This window comes from Herpailurus yagouaroundi, unplaced genomic scaffold, assembly GCF_014898765.1.
Source record: "Herpailurus yagouaroundi ecotype Mexico unplaced genomic scaffold, PumYag 100, whole genome shotgun sequence".
In the NCBI taxonomy this organism is placed as follows: Eukaryota; Metazoa; Chordata; class Mammalia; order Carnivora; family Felidae; genus Herpailurus; species Herpailurus yagouaroundi.
Genome location: NW_024412391.1, coordinates 79,219,368 through 79,245,629, shown reverse-complemented (window position 1 = coordinate 79,245,629; position 26,262 = coordinate 79,219,368). Strand labels below are relative to the sequence as shown.

Sequence of the window (26,262 nt, the reverse complement as noted above, 5' to 3'; positions counted from 1 at the left end):
CACACATTACAAATGGAAGCAAGGAGGAAAAAGAAACACTTTCAGGAGCTCAGTTTTCCAGGGGGAAATTGATGGCAGGCCAACATAATTCATTTAAACAGTAAGGCTAAAGTATAAGCTTATTTCTAGAGATGGTGCTTCCTATTTTGGAATGTGATTCTGAAGCTAATCAGAAACAATATAAACATCAGTACAGAAAGTTCTGTTTTGCAAGCACACAAAAAAGGGGTCAATACATCTGTTGTGCAATTAAATGTAGTATTTAATTTGACAACCAAGTAAGTGTAGGCTCTCCTACAACTTCCAAAGTCCCACATCCAAAAGACAAAGCACAACGTAACACGGGACTTTCCAATGCAGAAGAGTGAGTCACGATGTGGCATGTGGTGGAGGATTTGCAAGCCTCAAATAATAGAATGACTGCCGTTGGGAAGAAAAGGCTCCATCCACCCTACTCCTCCTTCTCTATGCTCTCCCATATGGGTCAGCCCACAGGACAAAGCAGCCAGCCAGAAACAGCCTGATGTCATCAGCAGTGATAATGAGGGAAAAGGGGCCCTGGGATTACTCCAGTGACTTAATTCTTTCATCATCAAAAGGGTGACTATAAATCAGCAGTTTCATTTTGTAACATGAAAAACAGCTTACTAGATAGGATCCACCGGTGAATTTTGTTGTTTCCCTCCACAGTTCAAAGCATTATGAAAGAACATAACCTTTTTATGTCCTTATTTATAATTGGCAGCCTTTCTAAAGACTAGGAACATTTTTGACAAAATGTATTACCTGGTGTTCTAACTTTTCATGATGACAAAATGAAAATAGAACTGGCAATTTTTTTTTTTAAGTTTATTTGTTTACTTTTGAGAGAAAGAGCACAAGCAGAGGAGGGTCAGGGAGAGAGAGGAAGACACAGAATCTGAAGCAGGCGCCAGGCTCCGAGCTCTCAGCTGAGAGTTCGATGCGGGGCTGGAACTCACCAAAGGTGAGATCATGACCTGAGCCGAAGTCGGACACCTAATCAACTGAGCCACCCAGGCACCCCTAGAACTAGCAAATTTTTTTTAATTGTCCATAGTCAAGTTTCCTTTTTAGAATTGAAAAACAGAACATTAACGATACACCATTTTTCATGGCAAATCTTCAAAATTATAAAAGAGTACTGTAGAATTCAGCTATGAAAATAATGTAGAACTTACTATGCCCTGATTTGTGAAATTGTGCACCTCAAACAGGAAACTGCCTGTCCTGGGGTTGAGGAGAAGCAAAGCTGAGTGACACCATACAGATAGTGGAAGAGCCAACACTCGGTGCCTCAAAACAAGGAAATATTCCTAGAGAAAATGATTCGGCCTCCCTTGGGACTACAGAGGTGGCCAAGGCATACTTGCCTAGGGCTGTGACCTGGAGTATGATGCTGACAAGTTCTAAGCCTTTGCCTGGTGTTTGTGCCGCAATCAGTGAGAACATGATTTTAAAAGTTCCATTTAGGTGGTGGTGGTTTTCCTTTCTATTATGAGGCAGCCTTAGAGCAAGGCCTAGGAATGAGAATATAAATAGACTTCAGGGCACCTGGGGGTGCTCAGTCAGTTGAGCGTCTGCCTCTTGATTTCAGCTCAGGTCATGACTTCACAGTCTGAGACTGAGCTCTTGTGTCAGGCTCTGTGCTGGGCACGGAGCCTGCTTGAGATTCTCTCTCTCCCTCTTCCTCTGCCCCTCCCCTGCTCGCATGTGTGCTCATTCTCAAAAATAAAAAGAGACAGACAGACAGGTTTTAGACACAGCTCTATAAAAGCATGCAAGGTTTTTGTTTTCTTGCAGTTTGAGTAGAGATCTATATAGATTACATCGTATTAGGGAAATATTTATCTTCACAGATATGGAGCTAGACTCTGATTATTAATACTCAGTTGGAAGATATGCACTATAGGTGGATATCTGGAGCCATTTGGAAGATGCAGGTCATGCTGGTAGGCGATTCTCCAAAGGTACCGGGTTGGGATCCAAACCCTGACCACTACTGTCCTGCTCAAGTTTCTCTGTGAAGGAGATCAAGGCTGCACATACAGACTTGGGGAAATGTACTATCAGAGATCACCATGAATGTTTTGGTAAGGAAAGGGAGACAGATTTCAGGGCAAGACCAAATTCAGTGGACAATGAATGGCATTTCTCTAAAGAGGAGAAGGAGGGAGAAAGGGAGGTGAGGGGGTTGTCCTGGATGGAGGTTTGGAGGATTTTCTCCCTCTAGAAGCATAAGAATGAGGAGCAGGGAGTAGGGCTAGGCACAGAGATGGGTCCTCAAGACAAGTACGAGTTTTACCTCATTTGGGTGGGGACTTCCCCTTTGGCCTATGGATGCAGTCATGCATCATGTACTATTAATTGCTTTTAATTAAGATAAAATTTGCATAACAGAAAAATCACCTTTTTAACTGTTTTAAAGTATACAGTTCAGTAGTTGTTAATACATTCACAATGCTGTGCAACTACATACTTATAAAAATCCTTTCCCTCCTGTGCTCTAATTCCCTTTAGCTGCCCTAATCCTTCATTAGTATCTCCATTGCCTACTCAGCCCTGAGTGGACATGCTAAGGAAGCCAAGAACAGACCAAAAAAGGGAAGTGTGGTGTGCCCCATAGTCACCCCTGTACTGATGACAGTGTAAACATAGCAGCTTCCTGACGGAGGAGGAATACAGCCTAGGAGCTGGAAGCAGGCAGTGGCCCCCAGTGAAGGACCTGGGGGGGGTGGGGATGGGAGAGAGGTCCCTCTCCTGATACACTGCAAGAGGGAGACCCTCTGGCTTGAGGCTGGGAGTAGGCGGGGGTTGGGGGGGTGGAGCAATGAGAAGCAGAGAGTTCAGGTTACACGAGGAAGTTATGCTATAGCACTGCATGAACATGTACAGTCCACTGTCATCTGTGGTAGTCAGATCGCATGGAGTCACCACAAACACCGTATACTGAATGCTGAACCATTACTCCTAGGGGACATACAAGGACAGGCTCCTGCCTGGTCACAACATTTCTGTCAACGAATTAATACATAATTTTGTTTCGTGTGTATTCCTGTTTTTATAAAACACATCTTATTTAATATATATTGTTGATCCATTAGCATTAAACTCATGGTCAACAGCACTCATGCCCTAACGAAGCTAACCTAACCCACATATTCTCTCTATAAAGCATATGGCAGCCTTCTTGAGCTTAGGGACAGTAGCCAGCATTTTAGCACTATGCATGGGGGACATTTGAAACAGTGAAATCACCAACAAAAAGCTCAAAAATGTGAAAATCATGGTGCTAAACAGATCATAAAAATGACATTCATTTATAGGATAAGAACTCAATCAAGAAGGCAGTGTCACGTTGTTCAACCTCAGCTGAGTGACAAATTTTTCACCACTTTGCACATGTCTGTAGATAACTGTGACGGCACCAAGAGTATTGACTTTGATGTCACAAACAGATTTTAGTGAGTAGGACAACTCACAAATTCAGAATGTGCTTGTAATGAATGTTGACTAGATCTGGTCCATCCACACTGTACCTACAGTGCTTCTGTACCATTTCATGGAGCTGACAAATTCAGTGATTTAGCCATTTAATCATGTGTACTCTGTCAACTGTATGAATACACGAAACAAACTTTTCTTTAAACTTACCTTAAATGTGTGTTGATAGTATTTTATCATGTAAAAACATTACAAACCATGACATAACAGAGACAGAGGAACTAGGTTTGAGTTTTGAGTTTTGATTTCCGTGTTTGCAAAAGGTGAGCTGATAATTCCAACCATACCCATCTACCAGATTGCTTTGAGGATTGAATGTGATAATGGGTGTGAAAACACTCCGTAAGCACCACCGCCTCTAGGTTTCACGCCTTGTGATTAGTGAGATGAGTGATAAATGGACATGCTCACTTACCTGCACCCAAATATAGCTATCCACGGCTTTTAGAACCTTCACATTGTTAACAGGATGGATTTCAACCAACAAAGTTAAACACTTTGATCCTACAAAGGAAAGGAGGCTTTTAGTAAGAAGATGAGAATGTCATTTATGATCTTCTTCACGTACGTCTGAACTTGGAAAATGTAAACACGTTACCTGTTGTATTAGCTATTCAACCAGGAAAAGTAATTTTCTTAAAATTTACATTGACAGTTCTTAAAACCCACAACAGATAAAGAAAACCTCATGAAAGAGAAAGCAATACGCGTTCATGAACAAGTGAGGAACAAGTTCTTGCCCACTCCTCAGCCACTTGGCACAGCTTCATAGGCCCTCTGAGTTTCTAAGTCTAAGCAAACACAGCTCAATTCTCTATCACTCCAATTCTGCAGCACACTGGCAAATACTGCTTGTGTATGAAAATGTAAAGATATTTCTGAAGCATGAACATGTTACAGTTGAGAGTGCCTATTAAGAGGACAGGGGCTTGGCTTCACTTGGGAAAGGTACTGGAACTGCCCTGATAAAGACCCACTCACTTCCTCAGTGTCACATTGTAGCAAATGTCCTAAAAGATAGCAATTAAAAGGGAAGTCCTTGGACACAGGCTACAATGGGATTACCACAGATATCTACATTTAGGCCAAAAGTTCCCCTCCCCTAAGACTAAACCTCAGAGAAGAAGGAGTTGTCTTATATCTGAGTTCTTATAAAGACTTAACTATTCTCTGATGCTTTTTCAATGACTTTATTTTGAAAAATAATATACAATTTGGAGACAGCACAGCAACCTGGAATTGAATCAGTGCCAGTTTTCACTATTTAAGTAACTAACCTGAGAGCATTGCTTAGGAAAAACAACAAAAACAAAAACAAACAAACAAACAAAAAAACCCCAAAACCCAAAAAGTCTCAGGTAGGGCGCCTGGGTGGCTCAGTTGGCTAGGTTAAGTGTCTGACCCTTGATTTCGGTTCAGGTCATGATCTCACGGTTCCTGGGGATCAAGCCACGTGACGGGCTCTGCACTGACAGCCCAGGACCTACTTGGGATTTTCTCTCACCCTCTCTCTCTCTGCCCCTCTCCCATTCCCGCTCTTTCTCTCTCAAAAATAAATAAGTAAACATTTTTATTTTAAGGGAAAGAACGTAAAACAATTCCTGGGATATGGCCTCACAATTGCAAGGACTGGATATCTCTGTAAACATGCTTTTTAAAGATTACTGAGAAAGCAAGACAGTGAGTTATTATGTGGGATCTGAAATATACAAGGACAGAACAAATGAAAATCAAATACTGTTTGGTCAATGGTACTTACAGCTTGGGATAAAAATTCCACTGACACTGCGGCACCTGGGTGGCTTAGTCGGTTGGGCGTTCGACTGCGGCTCAGGTCATGATCCCATGGCTTGTGGGTTCGAACCCCACATTGGGCTCTGTGCAGCACAGAGCCTGAAGCCTGCTTCAGATTTTGTGTCTCCCTCTGTCTCTGCCCCTCCCCTGCTCGTACTCTCTCACTCAAGAATAAATAAATATATAAAAAACAAAACAAACAAAAATCCCAGTAAGACGATCATACACCAGTTCGAAAGAACTATACTTCTAATAACTGGGACAGAGGTAAAGGTCAGGAGCTTTGGGAATCTGCTTGATCACTCAAAAAGAAAAAAAAGGGGTTCTAGGAATAAGAAAAACATTGGTGCCAATGATACTTAAGAAAAATAGAAATGTTTTGTGAAATGTGACAATGAGAAAAAAAAACCGTTTTCCTTATTATTTTATACGAAGTATGTATAACTAAGTAAATAAAGTAGTATAAGTTGACATTTGGCTATTTTATCTCTTGTCCTAAAAGTCTATATATTCCAATTTGGGGAACAAAAAACCCCCCACCTTTTAAGGGGACATGTAGAGGATCCTACTCATTGCAAAAGTAAAGAATCACCTCACATTTGGATTTTTTGGCAGTGAATTTGATAACCAGCTATCAGCTAAATTCACTTGATTTTAAAATGGGAGGATTTTCAAGGACAGAAACTATCTTCCTACATGAATCTTTCCCTTCTTTAGGGCAGCCCAGACACTTAACTAACATAATCAGCATAATCATAAGAGTAATCGTGGAAAAGGAATTTCTCTCAATAACACACCATGTGCTTTCATGGTGTGATATGATGCACTCTGGATCAGGATTCTAGAGACATCAGCTCTAGTGTCAACTAGAAAGGATGAAGCTTTCCAAGGCTTTAGTGCCTTGCTATTAAAAAAAAAAACAAAACTACAGAATCAGATCATTTCCACAATCACTTTCAGTCATGAAATCCCATGATTCCATGAAGTACTTACAGTTGTCTTAAGAAGTTAGAGAATACTGATCTCAGGGGAGACTGGGAGGGCATCACTGAAGGGCAAGACGGATCCAGGCAGGATGTAGATATCACAGAAAGTAGAGACAGCAAGATCAAAAGTGACAACTTGGATGGACCTTGAGGGCGTTGTGTTAAGTGAAATCAGTCAGAAAAAGACACTGTATGGTATCTGTTATGTGTGGACTCTTGGAAAGAGAGAAAAAGAAACATGCGTATAGATACAGAGAACAAATTAGCAGTTACAAGAGGTGGGGGGTTGGGGTGGAGAATGGGAGAAATAAGTGGACTGTTTTGTCTTTTTAGCTTAAATAAATTGAACAAAAATTGAAAAAAAATAAAAGCATAGGGATAGGCATGGCATGGGGAGGATAGAGTGGGCAAAAGAACCTGGTGAAGACACATGCTGTGAAAATTCTAGTATTTTTAAAGATGTGATCATTTAACTTCACTAGAGGTACACCAAACTTTAAAGACTGACAAGGTTGGTAAAGGCCAGTAGGGCATGGTTCTGAAGCAGCTCTGGTTACTGGAGCTCTTGAACCAAAGCACAGCTCCAGGGAACATCCACAGCACTCAATTATCTATAATGACGCAGGGGACCCCAGGAGAGTCTCGGTGGCCAACACATGTGGACACCCCAATAGCTGCCCAGGGGGAATCTACTGTGCCTTGGGGCAAATGCAATTCCACAGGGGAGGGTGAAGGGGGGAGCTAGGCCCTTTATTTCTTTTCTTTCCCTAAATCTTTTTTATTATTTTTTTAATGTTTGTTTATTTGTGAGAGAGACACACACAGAGTGTGAGTGGGGAAGGGGCAGAGAAAGAGAAAGAGAGAGAGAGAGAGAGAGAGAGAGAGAGACAGAATCCAAAGCAGGCTCCAGGCTCTGAGCTGATGGCACAAAGCCCGATGCGGGGCTCAAACCCATGAATGGTGAGATCATGACCTGAGCCAAAGTCAGAAGCTCAACTGCCTGAGCCACTCAGGCTCCCTATCTTCTTCTTCTTCTTTTTTTTTTTTTTCAAGTAAGCTTGACCCAACATGGGCCTTGAATTCATGACCCTGAGATCAGAAGTCACATGTTCTACTGACTGCCAGGCATCTCTTTTTTTCCCTCTTTTCCAAACAAAACATTAACTCTGCCATGGCCACAGCCAACAAGAGAAGCACTATTGATAAAAACTGTGCTGTAAAATATGTGGACCAAAGAACCCTGTATTGTTCATAGGAAAGATGTGACAGTTTGTCTCACTTACAATGGAAAAATCCCATAAGCAACAGAGTGTTAAACAACACCTCCAGGCAAACCACATTTTATAATTGAATGGCTTATCAGGTCATTCATGGACAAATAAAATAAGGCTTTCCAAAATAACTGTTCAAAGGGCAAAACATTATAATAGATTCTACAGTGCTTTCTGGTCACATCATTTCTAAACTCTTAACTGAACGAAGATCTCATAAGGGTCTCCATGATCTGTCTATACTTTGGCCCCGTTTTCCTCTGGCCTTACTTCCTACTGATTTGCCTCTTTTCATTCAGCCTCACTGACCTCACTGTCCTTTTTTTTTTTTTTCCCTCCCCTTTTAACCTCCTCACTGTCCTTGATCAGCAAATCCATCAAGTACACTCTGGCCTCAGGACCTTTGTGCTGGCTGTGGTCACAGCCAGAAATGTGCTTTCCCCACAGCCATGTGCTTGCTCCCTCCCTTCTTTCAGATCTCCGCTTAAATACTCTTCTAATAGTATTTCCTAGCATCATCCCTCAAATAAACTAATTTCATTCAAATACTTGCCTCAGACTCTACTTTGGGGGGAAAACCCAAACCAAGACAAGAAATAATCTCAGGGGCCCGGATCACTTTAGCCCTGAGGGCTGGCATGAGGGAGTGGGCAGCATGAAACAGGAAGAAGAGTCTACCACTGTAAGGAACCCAATCCAATTTGTGACCACTGTGGGATTTGAGCTGCATGCAGCGTGCCCTCAGAATGATCCACTTAAGGGATGGAAAGAAGAGTATTTATCCTTCAGCTCTTTGGCCCCTGGTTGGTCATGGCTTATGCTACTGGGAATCCTTTCCAGCCATGCTTCCAGGTGGCACGCATGTAGGTAGCAAACAGAATTTCCCAAGGGCTCTGGGCACAAAGCAAGAAGCAGGTAGAGCAGCAGAGTTAAGGCACTGTCTGTTGAATTATGTTTGCGGGGAGCTGGTTCTTACCATGGCAGCTGGCATGAAAGGTGAGCTGAGAAGATATAAAGCATGAGGTAGCCAATACGATAACTAACAACGTTCATTTTAGTATTTTTAAAGATGCAATCAGATGATCTCACCAGAAGTGCACCAAACTTCAAGAGTAAGCATATCTGAATAGGATTTAATTTAATAAAATTTACAGTAAAGTTGGTCTGAAAGTGCATTTTGTAATGTACATAATCGCCACTGTTCTGCATGACAATCAAGCACAGATGGTAAACATCAGGTGAAGAATATAGGTTCTACTGGTTTACCAGCATAATAAAGAATTCCAGAGGCAAATAGGAATAGGGACCAAAAAGAACAGGGAGGCACAGGGAGCTAATCCAAGGATGTGTAGAGATGCCCAGGCTTGTGATTGGGAGAAGCACAAGAGACGAGGCCTTTCTCTTCTAAGTAAAGGAGATTGAGGTCATATGCCCTTGTTTTAGGGTCAGGACACCAATGTCTTAGATCCTATTTCACTTAAACCAGTCAAGTTCCATCAGTTCTGAAGTGAGCATTGCACTTCATTCTAAGAGGAGCAGAGGATGTGAAGAGGGGGACATGGCACTCAAGAGGGAAGGTGGCTGTTGTGGTTCTCCGTGTAACACGGCAGGAGGGAAGGCAAGGATGGTATAGATCACCATATAGATGATGAGGTTTCCAGGTGAGCCTCCTGCCCAGCAGCATCTCCCATAATCTCTGTGCCAAGGTCCCTGAGAAGATCCCATCCAGACTTGACTCTGCTTCCCTTGACCCTCTAAGCTGACTCTGTGGGAACCCAGGACTGCCTCATAAGCCCCACGGGGAAGGAAGGTGCAAGAAGTTTTTCCATCACATACAACCACAGAAGAATACATCTGAGTGGGAAATATGCTAACAAAAGGAGCTTAAGCCCCGAATAAACACAACAGATGGGAAGCGCTGCAGGATGGGAATAGTAAGGGACTGAAATGAGAACTTGACCAGAGATTGAAAAATGGTGGTAAGTCCATGGGCTACATCAGCCATCGGTGGTTATCACTGCCTGAGCAGAATTTTTAAAAAATATTTGAGCCAAAATTTAAAATAAAATTTTAGGGGCACCTGGGTGGCTCAGTCAGTTAAATGTTCAACTTTGGCTCAGGTCATGATCTCACGGTTCATGAATTGGAGCCCTGCGTCTGGCTCTGTGCTGACAGCTCAGAGCCCGAAGCCTGCTTCAGGTTCTGTGTCTCCCTCTCTCTCTCTGCCCCTCCCCTGCTCATGCTCTGTCTCTCAAACATGAATAAACGTTAAAATTTTTTTGATTAAATTAAAATTTTACATAAATGTCCATACTTCTCTTGATAAATTGAAAAGCTGCTCCCACAGGGATTACTGCCGTCCTTTGAAGTTGAGACCCATGTCCCAGGGGGCACTCCACCCACCATTAGTCTCTATAGCTCACCATGGCAATTGCCACACCTCTCTTGCATAACATTGCATTCCCAGCATCAAACACAGTGCCTGACCCACTGCAGGCACTTTGTTGAGTTCTGGACAGATGGATGACACATAATGTTAAAAAGAAGGGGGGAGTATCACATAGATAATAAACTACAAAGTGACCTTGGCAAATGGGAATTTTTATTTAGAATTGGTGGACTACTCATAGTGTATTATGTACTGCTCAATAGTTCACCAGATGTTAAGAACAAAAATGCATTCTTGAAGGAATATCAACCCTTTAAAAGCCCAGCCATTTACACCAGCTTCTGAACCATAGGATTCTAGTGTGTCCTCAGTGTTTATTTAGTCTGCAGGTACTAAATGCCTTTTTAATACTTCTACTATTCACTGTTACATTATTTTCTGTACTTTCTTGTTCTCTTGAAAAAAATAAAAAAACATTTTCATGACCTTTGCCTTTTCATTCTGAGATAAAGCTATTTGTAAAGATGTTTGAAATTTGACTTAGTTAATAAATCTTCATCTTTCAATAGACACTAAAAACTATGTCATACCTGGTTGAAGCTCATTCTTTCTTCCTTCTTTAGTAGAATGAATTAAACTCGCAGCTAATGGAAAAAGAAAAAAATAATCCATTAGCAAATGATCCATGCAGTGGCTGGTTAAAGTTTACCATTTTAGACCTGAAATAAGTGAAGGCTCAAAAAATCTGTCAGTGGATGATAAAGGTAATGCAGAATGAAGTCTTTTTTTTTTTCTTTTTTTTGTAGGTGGATTCCACAGATTTTTTATTTCAAAATTAATCTCCCAGGAGCATCTCCTCCCAGAAAATCATTGTTATAGAATAGTCAAATATAGCAAAAGTCCAATACTTTGAAACTCAACAAATGTAGTTTAGTTTTTGACATGTAGCAATAAAAGAGTCCAACTTACCAAGCAAAGTTCTATCACTATTGACAGAACAGCTGACAACGTGCAAGTCTTTTTCAAATGTATAGAGATGCTGTTAAAACAAAATTATTTTTTAATTTGGAGTTTTGTGTTAAATAACAATTATAGAATTCAAATTCCCATTTAGCTCTGAAACAGGTATCATGGTGGCAAGACCTTTTATTAAAGAACCATCAATGAAGCAGTTTATCCATACTGAGATGCTTCAGATTATTTTTTTTAACTTTTTATTTATTTTTGAGAGACAGAGAGGGACAGAGTGAGAGAGGGGGAAAGGTAGGGAGGGAGAGAGACACAGAATCCCAGGCAGGCTCTAGGCTCTGAGCTGTCAGCACAGAGCCTGATGCAGGGCTCAAACTCACAGACCGCGAGATCATGACCTGAGACAAAGTCGGACGCTTAACTGACTGAGCCACCCAGGTGCCCCTCAGATTATTTTTTAAGAAAATGTCTGCAATCATGGACCAGAGTTGGCACTGAAGCTTAACCATGAGGCAACATGGCCAAGTGGTTAAGAGTTTAAACCTTGGAGCCAGGTTAAACACAGGATCAAATTCTGACTGTGCCACTTACTAGCTGTGTGACTTTGGACAATCTCTATCAGTAAAATAAAAATCATAATACCTATTTCATGAAATCCTTAGAAGGATCAAGTGAGATGATCCATTCAAAGCACTTATTATAATGTCTGCCACCCATAATAAGCATTCAGATGTCAGCTCTTATAATTAGTGAGACAAGTAAAGTTTTAACCAAATTGCCTAACTATGATATCATTAACTATGGCTAAGACACAATCACAAGTGCATCTCCTCTAAGACTCTCATATTCAGAGCCTTGGCAAAGTAATCTTCTGTTTTTATTTAATCTTTATTTTTTAAAAAATTTTCTTGCTGTTTGAACAAGCAAGATTCCATTTCCTTATTAAATATTAAAGAAAATGAAAATGGTCATACAGGAAGAGGATATGACATGCAGATTTAGGAAATAAAGACAATTGTAGTTATATTAGGCAAACTCTCTTACAATACACTGAGAAGGTACGAAAAGATCAAGAGTCTTAGACCTCAGGAGAGAACAGGCTAAGAGAAACAACACATGGCAGGAGTACTAGGAAAGTAATTAGTACCTATAGATACAAAAAGTACCAAGAATACACTAAAATCCTATGGCCAGAAGTTGAAAAATGTTGAGAAGTCACTAAACGCTTGATTAGAAAAAGTGGACTTTGAGTGAATAAGAAGGCTCTCAATTCATTTCAGACATTTTGGTCTCTTTTGACTCTTGCTCTGAGGGATTCTAAGTTATAAGTAAGAAGAATTATGGTTGTACACACTTAATTTTTAGTGTTTTACCTTTTTTTTTTTTTCAACGTTTATTTATTTTTGGGACAGAGAGAGACAGAGCATGAACGGGGGAGGGGCAGAGAGAGAGGGAGACACAGAATCGGAAACAGGCTCCAGGCTCTGAGCCATCAGCCCAGAGCCTGACGCGGGGCTCGAACTCACGGACCGCGAGATCGTGACCTGGCTGAAGTCGGACGCTTAACCGACTGCGCCACCCAGGCGCCCCAGTGTTTTACCTTTTTAATTATAAAATAACATGAGTATAGTCTCAGTGTTTAAAACACACAGACACCATCGAATAAAAAGTCAAAGCTCCCTGCTATGCTCACCCAGTACGAACTACCTTCCAAAAGGAAACATGTTTTTATTTACTCGCTAGGCTTGCAGATCTTTTTAAATGAATATATGTTTATGCATATGTATTGCATACTTTCTTGAAAGTTTTTTTAAACATAAATGAAATGTATTATTCTGGCAATTTGCTTTTTTCAGGTAATAGTATGTTTAGAGAACCTTCTGTGCCAGGGTACATTTCTAGACTTCCTGGTCCGTTAATATTTGTAAGTTGCTTTTACATAGGCACAAAGGGACCCCATTGTATTTACACTGAGAGTTAGGTAAGCCTGTCACGTCAACCATTGCTCTAGGTGGGTGGTTTGGGGAAAAATTAAGAAAAGGAGGCTGCGTTCTATACCTGGATGTTTAAGAAGTAAGAGAAGTGAAGGTTAAGGAGAAGAACACAGAGCCAGAGGTCAATATGAGATCCTAAACTTGTGAGAGCACACACACAAATCTCAGGAAGGCATTGGACTTCCTACATTCCTATGGAATACTGGATAATTGATTTGAGACAATTTTGCTTAAATCTCAAAGGACTAAGAAACCTCAGGTAATGTTTTGGTCCAGGAGTTCTTGCACTTCATTCATTCATTCATTCATTCATTCATTCATTTTTCAAGATAATGGTCCAAGAGATGGTAAAAGGGAGGAGGCAAAAAATTTTTTTAGAAAATGAAATGAGAATACGTATCTAGAAAAAGGAGGCAGAAAGAAGTAAAAATCTCTAAAAACAATAAAGTAATTAATGAGTTATCTATGAATTATAGTAATTTTTACCTCATTTTGTCTGGTCTGGCAGTCATATAATCCAAAGAAGACATTTCCCTTATTGTCCTTAAAAAAATTAACCAGATATTTATTATATACCATTGTTCAGGAAGTTAGGATGTTGTTAGTCTTAAACCCGCAATAATTCAATCAATATTAGCAATTAGCACTCTAAAGGTAGCATGTCAGAAAGGGACCAAACCTGTTTCAACTAGTAATAGGGGTTCAAAGAGTGAAATGAATGAAGAGTGTACAGTTTGGTGAGTCTGGGGGACCCAGACTGGGGGGACCCTGGCTAGTAGGACAGAGCATAGTAAAGGAGTGAATCTTTTTATATTTCCTTTTATTTAATATAATATATATGATAGAGAGTGGCTAAAACAAGTCTATGATATTCCTATAAATAAAACTTTTTGAATCATACAGTTTCCTTAAATGCAGCATACTTATAGACACAACTTAAAATAACTATTTTTTTTTTTAAAGATTTTATTTTTAAGTAGTCTCTACACCCAACATGGGGCTCGAATTCACAACCCTGAGATCAAGAGTTGTATGCTCCACTGACTGGGTCAGTCAGGTGCCCCAACTTAAAATAATTTTTAAGCAAAAAAAAAAAAAAAAACAAAACAAAACAAAAAGCAAGCAAACAAAAAACAGTAATACATCTACGCAAAGCAAACTGGCCAGTAAAATTATTCTTTCACGTTTCCCTACTATAGTAATCAGTAAAGTTAAATTTTCATTCCTGATAACACTGAACATTGAAAACATGTTAAATAATGCCTCAAAACAGATGATACCTAAACAGATTATGTAATCATATTTAATATGTTTCAAAGATCAAAACTTTACATATTAATTAGGTTTAAACGTCTTTCACTTAGCATTTGTTCCTCTGAAGAATGGAACTTGATTTATTCAAAAAATTTGAGTGCTGGGTCAGATATTGTGTGTAATTTTTGTTTAAAAAAAATATTTCCTAAGACTCAATTTCAATTAGTTTGTTTAATCTCATAAAATAAAAGTCACGTTAAAAGTTAAATGCCAGCACTTATTCTTACCCCTCAGTAAGATATGGCATAAAATTCTGTGAAAAAACATAAATGGTTAAAATAGTAAATTCTATGTCATGCATATCATACCACAATAAAAAAGCATACATACCTTATAGGTATAAATAACATTTCCATTTCTTTCAACATTTAGTATACGTAAGCTCTCATAATTATTTTCTAAAACACCTAAAATGATAATAATAGCAAGTTAATATTTAACAGGGAATGTTTAAAAACATATCTAACAAATATTAGTGAAAAGCCAAACACAAAAGAGTACATACTGATGATTCTGTTATATAGAGTTTAAAAATAGGCAAAACTAATCTACTTAGTGACCTTTAGGGAAGAGGAAAGGTCTAGTGATTGGGAGGTATCTTAAGGGAGCCTTCTGAGGTGCTGGTAATGCAATATGTGTTGGGTATACTGATATACTCGCTTAGCAATAACTCACTGAGCTGTACAATCTTAACCTAAATACTTTTCTGTATGTTATACTTCAATACATTTTAAGTAGCTATTAGTTTGTGCTTTATGTATTTTGAAACTATGTTATTAGAGGTATAAAAATTTAGTGCTGTTATAGCTTCCTGGTGGATTAACATTTAGGAACTCAGCAGAGTTATCAGATGAAAGCAACAAGATAAAAAGCAAGTAATAGTCAAGTCTTTTCTCACTGGCTATGATAGTATAAGGAAGAGTCTATACCAGAGAAAGCATCAACTTCTCAGTTTATTTTCTCCCATGGAATGACATGTGGTGGAGGGTCAGGTAGATCAGTAGAGAGGTGGGGAATCTCTCACTGCTGAAGGAGCCCTCAACAAAAGGCTCCTGCAGTGTTGTGAACCCCAGGGTTCTCAGGGCAGAGAGAGGGAGAAGAGCTAACATGGACAAGTACTGAGTCAGTGTGGAGAAAGAGTATCTTCAAGGTTCCCCTCCTTTTCCTGGGGTGGTTTCAGCAGAGGTACCTAAAGAAGGTCTGTGTTGATAGCTCCTGATAAAGAGGCCTCTGAATGAAGGCACCCCAGCTGAGAACGCAGCTATGGATAAGATGATGGCCACCCAGAGGGGGCCTGAGTCGACTGCAACTCCCTTGGAGAACTGCAGTGCACTGGCTATGCACCAAGTCTGGTTGGGGGGCAGGGGCAGCTTTCCCCCCATGAGGGCTGCCAGGTAAAGCTTCTTTCTTTATTTGGGGGTGGGGGCAGGGTGAGAAACACACACACACACACACACACACAGAGGGAGAGGGAGAAGTAGAAGGAGAGGGAGAGGGAGAGGGAGAGGGGGAGGGAGAGGGAGAGAGAGAGAGAGAGGGAGAGAGAGAGAATTCCAAGCAGGCTCTGCGCTGTCAGCACACAGCCCGATGCTGAAATCCAGAATTGGATGCTTAACCAACAGAGCCACCCAGGCATCCCTAACTTTTGCAATTGCATACGGTTGTGCCTGAAAAATCACACATAGCTTTTTAACCAGGAGCTGGACTAGTTAGTCCCTTTTTTCACCATAAAATGCCCTTTATCATGAATACATTCCTTTTGCTTTTAAAGTTTACTTTGATTACAGTATAGCAACGTCAGCTGTCTTCTGATTAGGGCTTACATAACATTTTTTATCCTTTTATTATGAATCTTCCTGTGTCCTTACACCTAAGATATGTCTTACAAGCAACATCCTTTAGAGTATGTGGTCCATTTACATTTAATCACTGATATATTGGGTTTGTATCAACAATATTACTATTTATTTTCTATACGACTCAATTGTTTTTTCTTGCCTTCTTCTGGATTAATCAAAAAACTCATTTCATTCTCCTACTTATTAATTTGTTATACAATCTTTTAGTATTACTACTTATCCTAAAGATTACAATACTAGTCCTTAACTAATTATGTTTTCATATTACGGGATGGCAAGAAATGTGAAGCAAGTGAAATGTCATACACTGCTAACAGGGATATATAGTGTAAAACTGGCAGTAGCTACTGAAGCCGAACATACATGGCTCAGCAACTGTACTTGTACGTATATCGCAATGGAAATATACACTTATTTCAGCAAATGACACATGTAATTTCTATAGCACTATGGTTCATAATAGCCCAAGCTGGAAACCCAAAATATCCATCAGGCAAAGAATGAATAAACTGTAGGATACCCAAACAACGGCCTATTGTACAACAGTCATAATAACTTGCTATGATGTACAACATAAATAACTGAGCAAAAGAAGCCAAGATCCTGCCCCCTCCCAAGAAAGGTTCAAACTATATGATTTAATTTATACACAAGTTTCGAAAACAGGCAAAATGAATGTATGGTGCTAGTTGAGTGATTGCTGGAAAGGAGCATGTGAGACCTTTGTAGTTCTATTAATGTTCTCTTTCCTGCTCTGAGTGCTAGTTACAAGGGTCTGTTTCATTTTGTGAATATTAACTGAGCTGTACACTTATGATCTGTGTACTTTTCTGCATGAAAGCCATATTTTGATGAAAGATAGAAAGGTCCTTTATACAAAACATTTAACTTGTAACTTAACTGACCATCATATTTTGGTCAAAATTTTAGTATATTCCTCTCAATTCTACAATTAAGGGATGAAAAAATTTTTTTTAATGTTTATTTATTTATTTTTTTGAGAGAGAGAGAGACAGGGTGTGAGCAGGGGAGGGCAGAGAGAGAGAGAGAGAGGCAAATCCAAAGCAGGCTCCAGACTCTGAGCTGTCAGTACAGAGCCTAAATGAACTGTGAGATCATGACCTGAGCCGAAGGAGGACACTTAACCGACTGAGCCACCCAGGCGCCCCTACAATTAAGGGATTTAAACATTAGTAGATACAGCTTTGATAATTATCATTAATTGGAGAGAAATACATATTTCCCTAATTTCCACAAAATTGCTTCAACTTGACTCATTTTCCCCACACATGAATAGTGTTTTAGATGTTAAATTATGTTGATCATGACAAGTTTCAATATTCAGACAAGACATATGACAAACATTCTCCAACTCAGAGCAAACTTCAGTTTGTATTCCTGATTTAAAAAGAAATACAAAACAAAACAGGATAATTGGTGACCTGGAGCCTTGTACTGGAACTGGAGGTGGGAAACATTTCAAAAGACAAAGAGCAGGTTTTGTAGAAAATGTAGGAATCATCCTGGCATCTCTCTTCCCCATCCCTCACAGGAAGAAGCTGCCTGGATCTTTTAAGAGCAAGGTAAAGGCAGGGGGCGAAGTGCTGTTTTTGTTTTAACGTGGGCACATCCACTTTTCAATGTATAATGAGCTGTCAGACTCACTTCCCACTGATTTAAAAATAAGGATAATCACCTAGTCTTCTTAGGAGAATAGTATGATTCAATAGCTCACCGATAAATAGCACTTTACAATTTACTGAGTTATTTTTAGCTCATCCACACTGTGTCAGCTTTCACAGGCCCACTGTACTAACGAAACATTTGAATTTCAATGAGGTTCAGATACTTGGCCAATGTATCAAAAAAGTGGCACAGACTAATCTCAAACTCAGAAAAAAGGTAAACAGAATAAACTAAGTTTCCTGTATCATGCTTACAATAGGCAAATGGATAATTACCAAAAAAATCCTTTAAGGTAGATTTTGTAGACATCTAAAGAGAATTTCAGGGAGTTTTTTTTTTTTTTTTTTTCATCCTGCACAGGACTCAAAACTTCTGGAATGTAATGTGTCAATATTTTGAGAAGTACTTTTTTTTCTTTCAAGATTATAAGGATGCTGGGAGAGACCCTCTCCAAAGTACACTTAAAAGGTTTCAGCTAAGATAAGAAACTCCTTTACAAGAAATCTCGCTAAGAAAATTCAATTTACTTGCAAAAGCACATCTATTTTCAAAACACTAAACAATTTTTAAAAATCCCCATACAGATTACAACAAATGATATATGCTTGTTCCATTAAATTGGTGGTTCTCAACTCTGGCTTTGGGTTAGAATGATTAGGGGAGCTTTTATTTTTTTATTAAAAATAATTTTTTAAATGTTTATTTATTTTTGAGTGACAGAAAGACAGAGCATGAGCACGGGAAGGGCAGAGAGAGAGAGAGAGAAAGACAAAGAATCTGAGCTGTCAGCACAGAGCCTGACGTAGAGCCCGAACCCACAGACCACGAAATCCTGATCTGGGCTGAAGTCAGAAGCTTAACCAACTGAGCCACCCAGGTGCCCCTGATTAGGGGAGCTTTTAAAAGAACATGGATGCCCAAGCCCTACCCGAACTATCCTGACTTTATTGGGCTGGTGAGGAGCCCAGTCTCTGGTGTGTGTGTGTTTAAACTCCCCATCTGATTCTAATGCGCAGCCAGGGTTGAGAATCACTGAATCACATATTTGTATTATATATTAAACAATATTCATTAAATAACATAACTAGGACCAACTTATAATGTAATCATGATAGAGTTGAAAAATAATAAAAATAATGCCTTTGTGGATCTGTTACATAGTAATAACTGCAGTCTTAAAATAATCCTGTAGTTAATAAGTTCACGGTTCTCATCTCAAAAACATCTGAATTAGACAAATTTGGCAATGTTGGAAATCCAGACACCAGTGTCTCACCACACACTATTAACCCATCCTCCCCGGATTAGTTGCTCATGGTTTAGACACACCCTTTTAAAAAAGTAGTCAATAGCTTCTTTGCTTATTCATTCTGACTCTTCTCCCAGTAGTTCATCACTGGAAAGTCCAGAAGAGGAAGTTTAGCAATTCAAATGAGGAAATGTGGTTTAATTTTACAGTTCAATGTCCTCAGAGTTCATGAAGCAAAAATGTAGATACTTGCATAAGTAAACCTACTGAAGAAAAGGAGAGTACCTCCACACTAAAGTGTTGGCAAGGCACAGTTCACGTGAAATCAAAGCTGGTTTGTCAGATACTCTCGTGCGTTGCAAGTTCTTCTTTGCCAAACACAAGTGATTTCCTTTTATAGGAAGATGTTTGCCAAATGTGTAAATTTTGTTCCCAGCTGCATTCAGACAAAAATCAGATGAAAGTATTTGTCTTCCAACGAGGTTTCTCACAGTGTTACACAAAAATTTGAATTGCTCATATATAGATCAGGAGGTGCTAAGATAGGTTTATACCTACAACACGTGTATGCTGTAAATAATTCATATAAGTATTTGTGTCAACGTGCCGAGATATTATAATTCCTAAACTTATAAAGTAAACATCATTATGTGGTTTATACCCATACTCTGAATGAAATGAAAAAGAAAAAAAAAAAAGGATGAGGTGCTTTAGTTAAGAAGCAATAAGAAAAGTATGACAATTAGAAAAGGAGGCTAGGAAGGTAGGGGAAGGAAAACCGAAAAGGACAGTATCAATACTGGCATGCAGCGCTGGTGGTATAGTGGTGAGCACAGCTGCCTTCCAAGAGAATACTGGAACAATGAAAAAAAAAAAAACAATGTGGCTAAGCCAGACCTCTGGCCCCCAAATCTGTCTGGGGGTATATAGGAGGCAACAAAAAGACATTACTCTTGAATCAGTCATCTGGTAAAATATATCACTTCTCTGGTAAAGATGAACAATTACAGTATTTGAAAGATGAATCAATCTGTGTATCAGATCTAAGAATATCAAAGAAGGCAAGAATATATACGCAAAGAAGCCTACATTCTTTCTGGTCTTAAATATAGATGACATTTAAACCTTCAGAAATATGCATACCATATACACTTTCTTAGTTTCTTGAAAGTGATACGTGGCAAGAGGGGATTAAGCATTGGATAAAAAATTAATAACCTAAGATCTGTTGTATTGCAATATACCAATAGGTAGAACATGTGATTTTTAAGTGTGCCATTTATGGAAGCAACATAAAATAACAACCTAGAAATAAATCTAGCAAAAAGTGTGCAGAACTTCCATGAAGAAAATTTTAAGACTTATTAAGATCATAAAGAGAATCTAAATAAATAGGAAATTATACTTGGTTCATAGTTGGAGGATTTAATATTGTAAAGATGCCAATTCTTCCAAAGCTGATGTACAGATTCAATGCAACTCAAATCAGAATTCCAACAGACGTTTTGGTGAAATCTGGTAAGCGGATTCCAAATTATATATATATAAGATATCAAAGGACTTTGAATAGCCCAGATGGTCCTTAAGACTGCCGAGGTGAGGGGGCTTACTCCACCAGGTATCAAGACTTATCATAAAGACAGTTATTAACACGTCTTCATCTTAAGTTGACAGAAGGAACAAAATTAAGAAGCCAGGAAGGGAGACCCATACATATGTGGAAACTTGATATGTCACGGAAGTGGCTTTGCTGTCAATGAGAAGAGGTAGGTTTATTTGGTTAGTGTCACTAGAACGATTAATACAGAAAACGAAGACAATTTACAAAAGAACATTTTAACACATGTAAGCTATAAATAACAAAACCAAACCATTTACCCATCACCCAGCTTAAAAATAGAACATTATCAAGACTTTTGAAGGCTCTTGTGTCCCCTCATCAGATTCCTACATCGTATCATGTACAAAAATAAATTCCAGATGTATTAGAAAACAAAATGCAAAGAGCAAAACCCTGAAAATTTAAAAATGTCTTCGTAACTTCTAAATAGGAGAGGATTTCTTTACAATATCCAAAAAGGCACAAACCAAAAAGGAAAAGACTCATAAATTAGACTACATTAAAACTAAAAACTCTCAATTATCAATGGCACCCCATAGCAAACTGAAAAAGACAGGATGAGAGAAAATATTTGCAACATATGATGATGAACCAAGGATTGGAAACCAGAATAAAGAACTCTTAAAAGTTTGAAAAAAAAAAAAAAAACCACGATAGAAAAATGGACAGGATGAACAGACATCTCACAAAAGGGAAACTTGAATCGTCAATAAATAGAGAAAGATGCTCAACTTCAGACCACAATGACATAATGTTTAGACTCACCCATTTGACAAAAAATTACAAATCTGGAAATACCAAGAGTACCAAAAACATTTCTACACCACAAATGGGGTTGTTAATAAGAACAACTACTTTGGAAAACAATTTGGCACTACCCAGGAAAAATGAAGAGGTACATAGCCTGTGACTCAGCAACTCCAGTTAGATATCCACCTTGGAGAAACCTGTGCATGCCTGCACCGGGAGACATGCATAAGAAAGTGAGTAAAAGCACTGATTGTAATAGCAAACCCCAGAAACTTCCCAAATGTCACCAATAGAAAAAGCATAAGCAAAGCTAGGAAGCACCCTGAGATGGATTAGTATCCATGATACTTACCAGTGGGTGTTCAGGGATGTGGGATTAACACCCTTAGGAGGAAGGGGAAGGAAGGAAGTCCACAAAGTGGGGAGAAGACAAGCTACCATAGCCTCAGGTGATCTCAGAATCCCCTATTGGAGAAGCTCTCAAACTGAAATGGATTGTCAAAGCTGTCCTCTGTTGAGTCAAAATGGTCAGGACTTTATATCCCACTTTAGTCCCTAACTAAAAGTGGGCCACACCCAACATGTCCTGACTTTGGGTGAGGAAGGAAACCTGTGGAGGCAATCCCTGAAGGGGCTGACAGCAGAAGATTATCTGCTAACTACCCTCAGCACCTGGGACAAGCCCTTCCTTGAAAGGAAGATCTAAGCAGGGCACCTCCATGTCCACCATAGCATTGTGTATTCCCACAATGGAATACTATACAGCGGTGAAAAATAATGACCTATAGTAATGTGAATATAAGAAGAAGAAAAAAAGCAAAGAAATACATATAATATTCTTTCATTTAAAGTTCACAAACAAGCAAAATGAAATGATATTTTGCATAGGGAGATCTATACCTATCTACATAGCTTAAAATTACAAATAAGATCAAAGTTTAAGTAGTTGTTACCTCCAAGAGGTGAAGGATAGAGAAATAGGATCAGATAGAGAGACACAAGAGCCTTCCAAAGTCTTGATATTATCCTATTTTTAAGGTGGGTACATGGTTTTTGTTATGCATAACTTATATGTGTTAAAATATTTTGTATAATTGTTTTAATTTTTAAAAGAAATATTTTTTCTATTTATTTCAGGAAAGACCGTTTTCCCAAATTCAACCCAGAACCAGGAGCGTATGTAGTAACCAAATCTGATCTTCCTACTCTGTAACCCCTGGTTGACTAGAATACTATCACACAGGCACTTAATTTCCATGGCTAACTTAGTCCAGCTCCCTGGCTATTTTGCCAGGAATATGTCATACTTAGAGAGTATTACTTAGCACCACTAAGAAATCTTTAATTGTATTTGTTGATGTAAAAATATTAAGGCTTCAAATCTAGGAAGCAAGTGTGTAGAGAAGAGACATTACAATGGTATAATTACTTATAATTAACATTTGAAAAGCCGAGACTTTGAAAGGAAAATAATTTGTCAAATGTGTGGAGTAATAACCATGCTAGAAATAAATCAGAATTCCAGATTCCCTTGCCAGTGCTACAAATTATGGAAGAGGAATTAACTGTGTGGTTTTTTTTTTTTTAGCTACCACCCACTGGTGATCCTTAGGAGTAACAATTCTGGGGGCGCCTGAGTGGCTCAGTCGGTTAAGCGTCTGACTTCGGCTCATGATCTCACGGCTTGTGGGTTCGAGCCCCGCATTGGGCTTTGTGCTGACAGCTCGGAACCTGGAGCCTGCTTGGGATTCTGTGTCTCCCTCTCTCTCTGCCCCTCCCCTGTACACACTCCATCTCTCTCTCCTTCAAAAATAAATAAACATTTTAAAAAAAGGAGTAAAAATTCTGTTAGCATAACAGGGCTACTAATCTTGCCAAGGTGCTCTGCAAGAGGGAAATACTACCGATATCAGAAAAAGCTGGTATTTCTAGTAGGTTTACCTTCTGAGAACCCAAGTGCATCTGTTTAGCGGAATGTCAATACACAAGTTTATATTTCTTCACAGATGAGTGAAAGGCACAGGAAGCTAAAGCTGAACTGGCTCACATAGAGCTTTTCAATCACAACACACATTACTGAAACACAAGACTGGCATTTCACACTTCGCGTAACTTCTCATTTGCAGACACCTGCCATTTAGCTATAGGAGGTGAAGGCTCAGAGAAAAAACTACTTTGTGGTGGAAAGCAGACTTGGGGCTGCCTATTGTATTTTAAAAAGTTAAAGCTTCCAAAACTCTTTAGGAGACAAATTTTTTTTTTTTCCAAAAAAAGCTAAACGTTACTAATAATGACACTACAACAAACTCAAGCGTTAAGCTACAGGAAGATGACTCCTTATTTGGAACTAACAAGCAACAGGCCAAGACAAGCTACCCTACAAATAATTCTGTTAAAGACATAGGATGGTGTGAAGACAGAAGGCAGGGAGAGAAAACTTTCACCAGAGTTAAGGAGAAAGAAACTGTAGATACGAGATAACCCTTCCAAAACAACACCCTCCAGCAGTCTAGAGCGTGTAAGGAAAAACAAGGGCGGGGGCAAACACACTGAAAAGCTCCTGTGAACAAGATGGGATCCAGGGTAGCATAGCTTTTGAAGCTGAAGTTAAGCCTTGAGAATGGATCATTATTTGCAGCAAGCTTCTTAAAAAGAAAAAAAAAAAATCTGAGAAATCAGAGTTCCCCTTTTTTTTTAAGTTTTGACTGATTAATGCTGGAAAGGCTCAAAAGTCACTTTTCTCTCCCTCATCAAAACCAAAACAAAAGATTTTTGCGACAGATGAAAACCAAAGCCTCAACTGTGAAGGAAGTGTTCTCATTCACCCTGAGGAAGTAGAACAGCAAACCTGTCACTGTCTCACACTCCTCTTGCTAGCCCGCACAGGCTAGTGTTCTGGGCTGGTGGTGATGGGCTTGGAGCTTCTTTGGAAAACCGGAGGCTCGAGTTCACTGTTCACATCCTGCAAGCAGACCCCTGTGCCCTCTCGCGCTTCACATCTGAAGAGGCAAGTCCACTTCGCTCAGAAACACACCTCACCAATGTGAGGACAAACTGTGCAACTGTTAAGTATTTTTATGGTGGCCTTCTTGGTGGCCTTGATTCATCTTTTCTCATAACGCAAGAACTTCCAGGAGCCCCCAGTCTTGGCAGAGCCCTTACAAGGGTGATGAATCTTCCCAGGCAGGTGAGATGCCAATGAAGCACGCAGAACACCCTGTCCCACTCCCTGCAGCCTTGGACCGGAGGATCGTGCTCCTCCACGCCCTGCCCTGATGAGGTGATGCTGAGGTATCACTAGTGTCCTCGGCCTTTCTATTAAAGGCGACTGACTAGGCAACAAGTGAACCAGAAGCTGGAGGACTCGCTAGAATAAGCAGTGCAGTACAGCCGCGACCTTGCCCAGGGCTTGCCCCTCCGACCTGCACCAGCGCCCCGGGGTGAGGGTGGCAAAGCCCAGACTCCAAAGAGGGAAGCTCACCCCTTCCGCACCAACCTTCTCAGGTTGGCGGGGGCTGCAGGCAGCTCCCCCTCTGGTCAACGCCCCCTACCCCCTCCGGTCCTGGGAACCCCCTCGGCAGGAACCACTCAGACTCCACCCCTCGCCGGCCCGCAGCTGCCCCCCGCCCCTGGCCCGGACGCGCGCCTCCAGCACCTGGGCCGCCGCCTCGGGCCCCGGCGGCCGCTGACGCCACCCGCTGCGCCCGCAGCCACGGTAGCACGTCCTTCCGGAGGTCGAAATCGGAGACCAGACGGAGAGCCATCGCCCGGACGCGGCCAGCGGGCGGCTCGGGCCCCGCGCCGCGGGCATTCCCGGCCCTCCGCTCCGCGCGCCACCTTGCCCTCCCCTGCGGCGCCCGCCCCTCCTTCCTCTCCCCCGCCTCCCCGCGCCGGCCGCTTTCGGTTCTGCTGCGTCCCGGCCCGGGAAGCCCGGGGCGCCGCCTCCTGCAGGCCTGCGCCCAGCCCGGAGCCTCGAGCTCGGCACCGCGGACTAGGAGGAAAGGGGACTGGGGCATGGCGACCAAGCCCACCCGGCGCGAACCCTCCACGTGCGCCCTTCGGGCGGAGGGCAGATGAGTGGAGGGATTTAAGGGCCATGGAAATGTCGCTGAACCGATGGTTTTTAAACTATGCTGCGCGTTAGAGGAGGCTCTAGGCTTATTTTTCTTTTCTTTTTAAATCCTCAGGTGCTTCCTCTGCAGCAAAGTTGGAAACCCCTTGACAAGAGAGAGAGGTATTTTAGCGGGATCACCTGAGAAGGTTCTAGTTCATCGCGGGGCTCGAAGCCTGCAGTATCCCGGGCCTACTGACCCAGCTGCAGGGAGATAAGGTTTCATTAGCAGTATTTAGGTAGCATCGGGGAGCTTGTGAAGAAGATAGTTCTATTTTGAGGGAGATACTGAGACCCTGGAAAGGGTTAACAACCTTAACAGAAACAGGTCCTCTGCCAGTTCAAGAGGTTCCCTTTTTACAAAGGGAATTGTTTAGGATTTTATGAACTGGCTTTTACAAAGCCAGTTGAATTGTTGACTTGTTTAGGATTCCCGCTGTGACTAAGTGCTCTCATTCTTCTATCTTGGGCAGGACACCTTCTCATCCCCACCCCTACAAATAAATCTGGTGTTTCTTAGCCTCACCACTTTGCTTTTTATATATACATATTATATATAGAGTGTGTGTGTGTGATCTGATTTTTTAACTTCATTTACCCATTTTGAGGGAGAGTGCACGTGAGAGTGGGCGGGGCAGAGGGAGAGAGAGAATCCCAGGCAGGTTCCACGCTGCCAGCACTGAGCCCAACACGGGCTCTATCCCACCAACCCAGATATCATGACCTAAGTGGAAATCAAGAATCAGA

General features: G+C 40.6%; 1 protein-coding gene across 7 annotated transcripts in view; it reads right to left on the bottom strand.

Moving 5' to 3' along the window:
- Positions 1-25,254, bottom strand: part of GSAP (gamma-secretase activating protein) — a 90,944-nt gene extending 65,690 nt beyond the window's left edge. For 3 of the 7 annotated variants that reach the window (XM_040472837.1, XM_040472838.1, XM_040472839.1), the window contains exons 1-6: positions 25,060-25,247; positions 14,570-14,646; positions 13,412-13,468; positions 10,932-11,001; positions 10,553-10,606; positions 3,938-4,026 (exon numbers count right to left, since the gene is read on the bottom strand). In XM_040472837.1, coding sequence (XP_040328771.1) covers positions 3,938-4,026; positions 10,553-10,606; positions 10,932-11,001; positions 13,412-13,468; positions 14,570-14,646; positions 25,060-25,168 — 456 coding nt within the window. In that variant the 5' untranslated portion in view covers positions 25,169-25,247. Of the gene's footprint in view, positions 1-3,937; positions 4,027-10,552; positions 10,607-10,931; positions 11,002-13,411; positions 13,469-14,569; positions 14,647-25,059 lie in introns of all 7 variants that reach the window. The other 4 variants (XR_005789457.1, XM_040472841.1, XR_005789458.1 and 1 more) reach the window with 3 other exon arrangements.
- Positions 25,255-26,262: the final 1,008 nt, after the last annotated feature.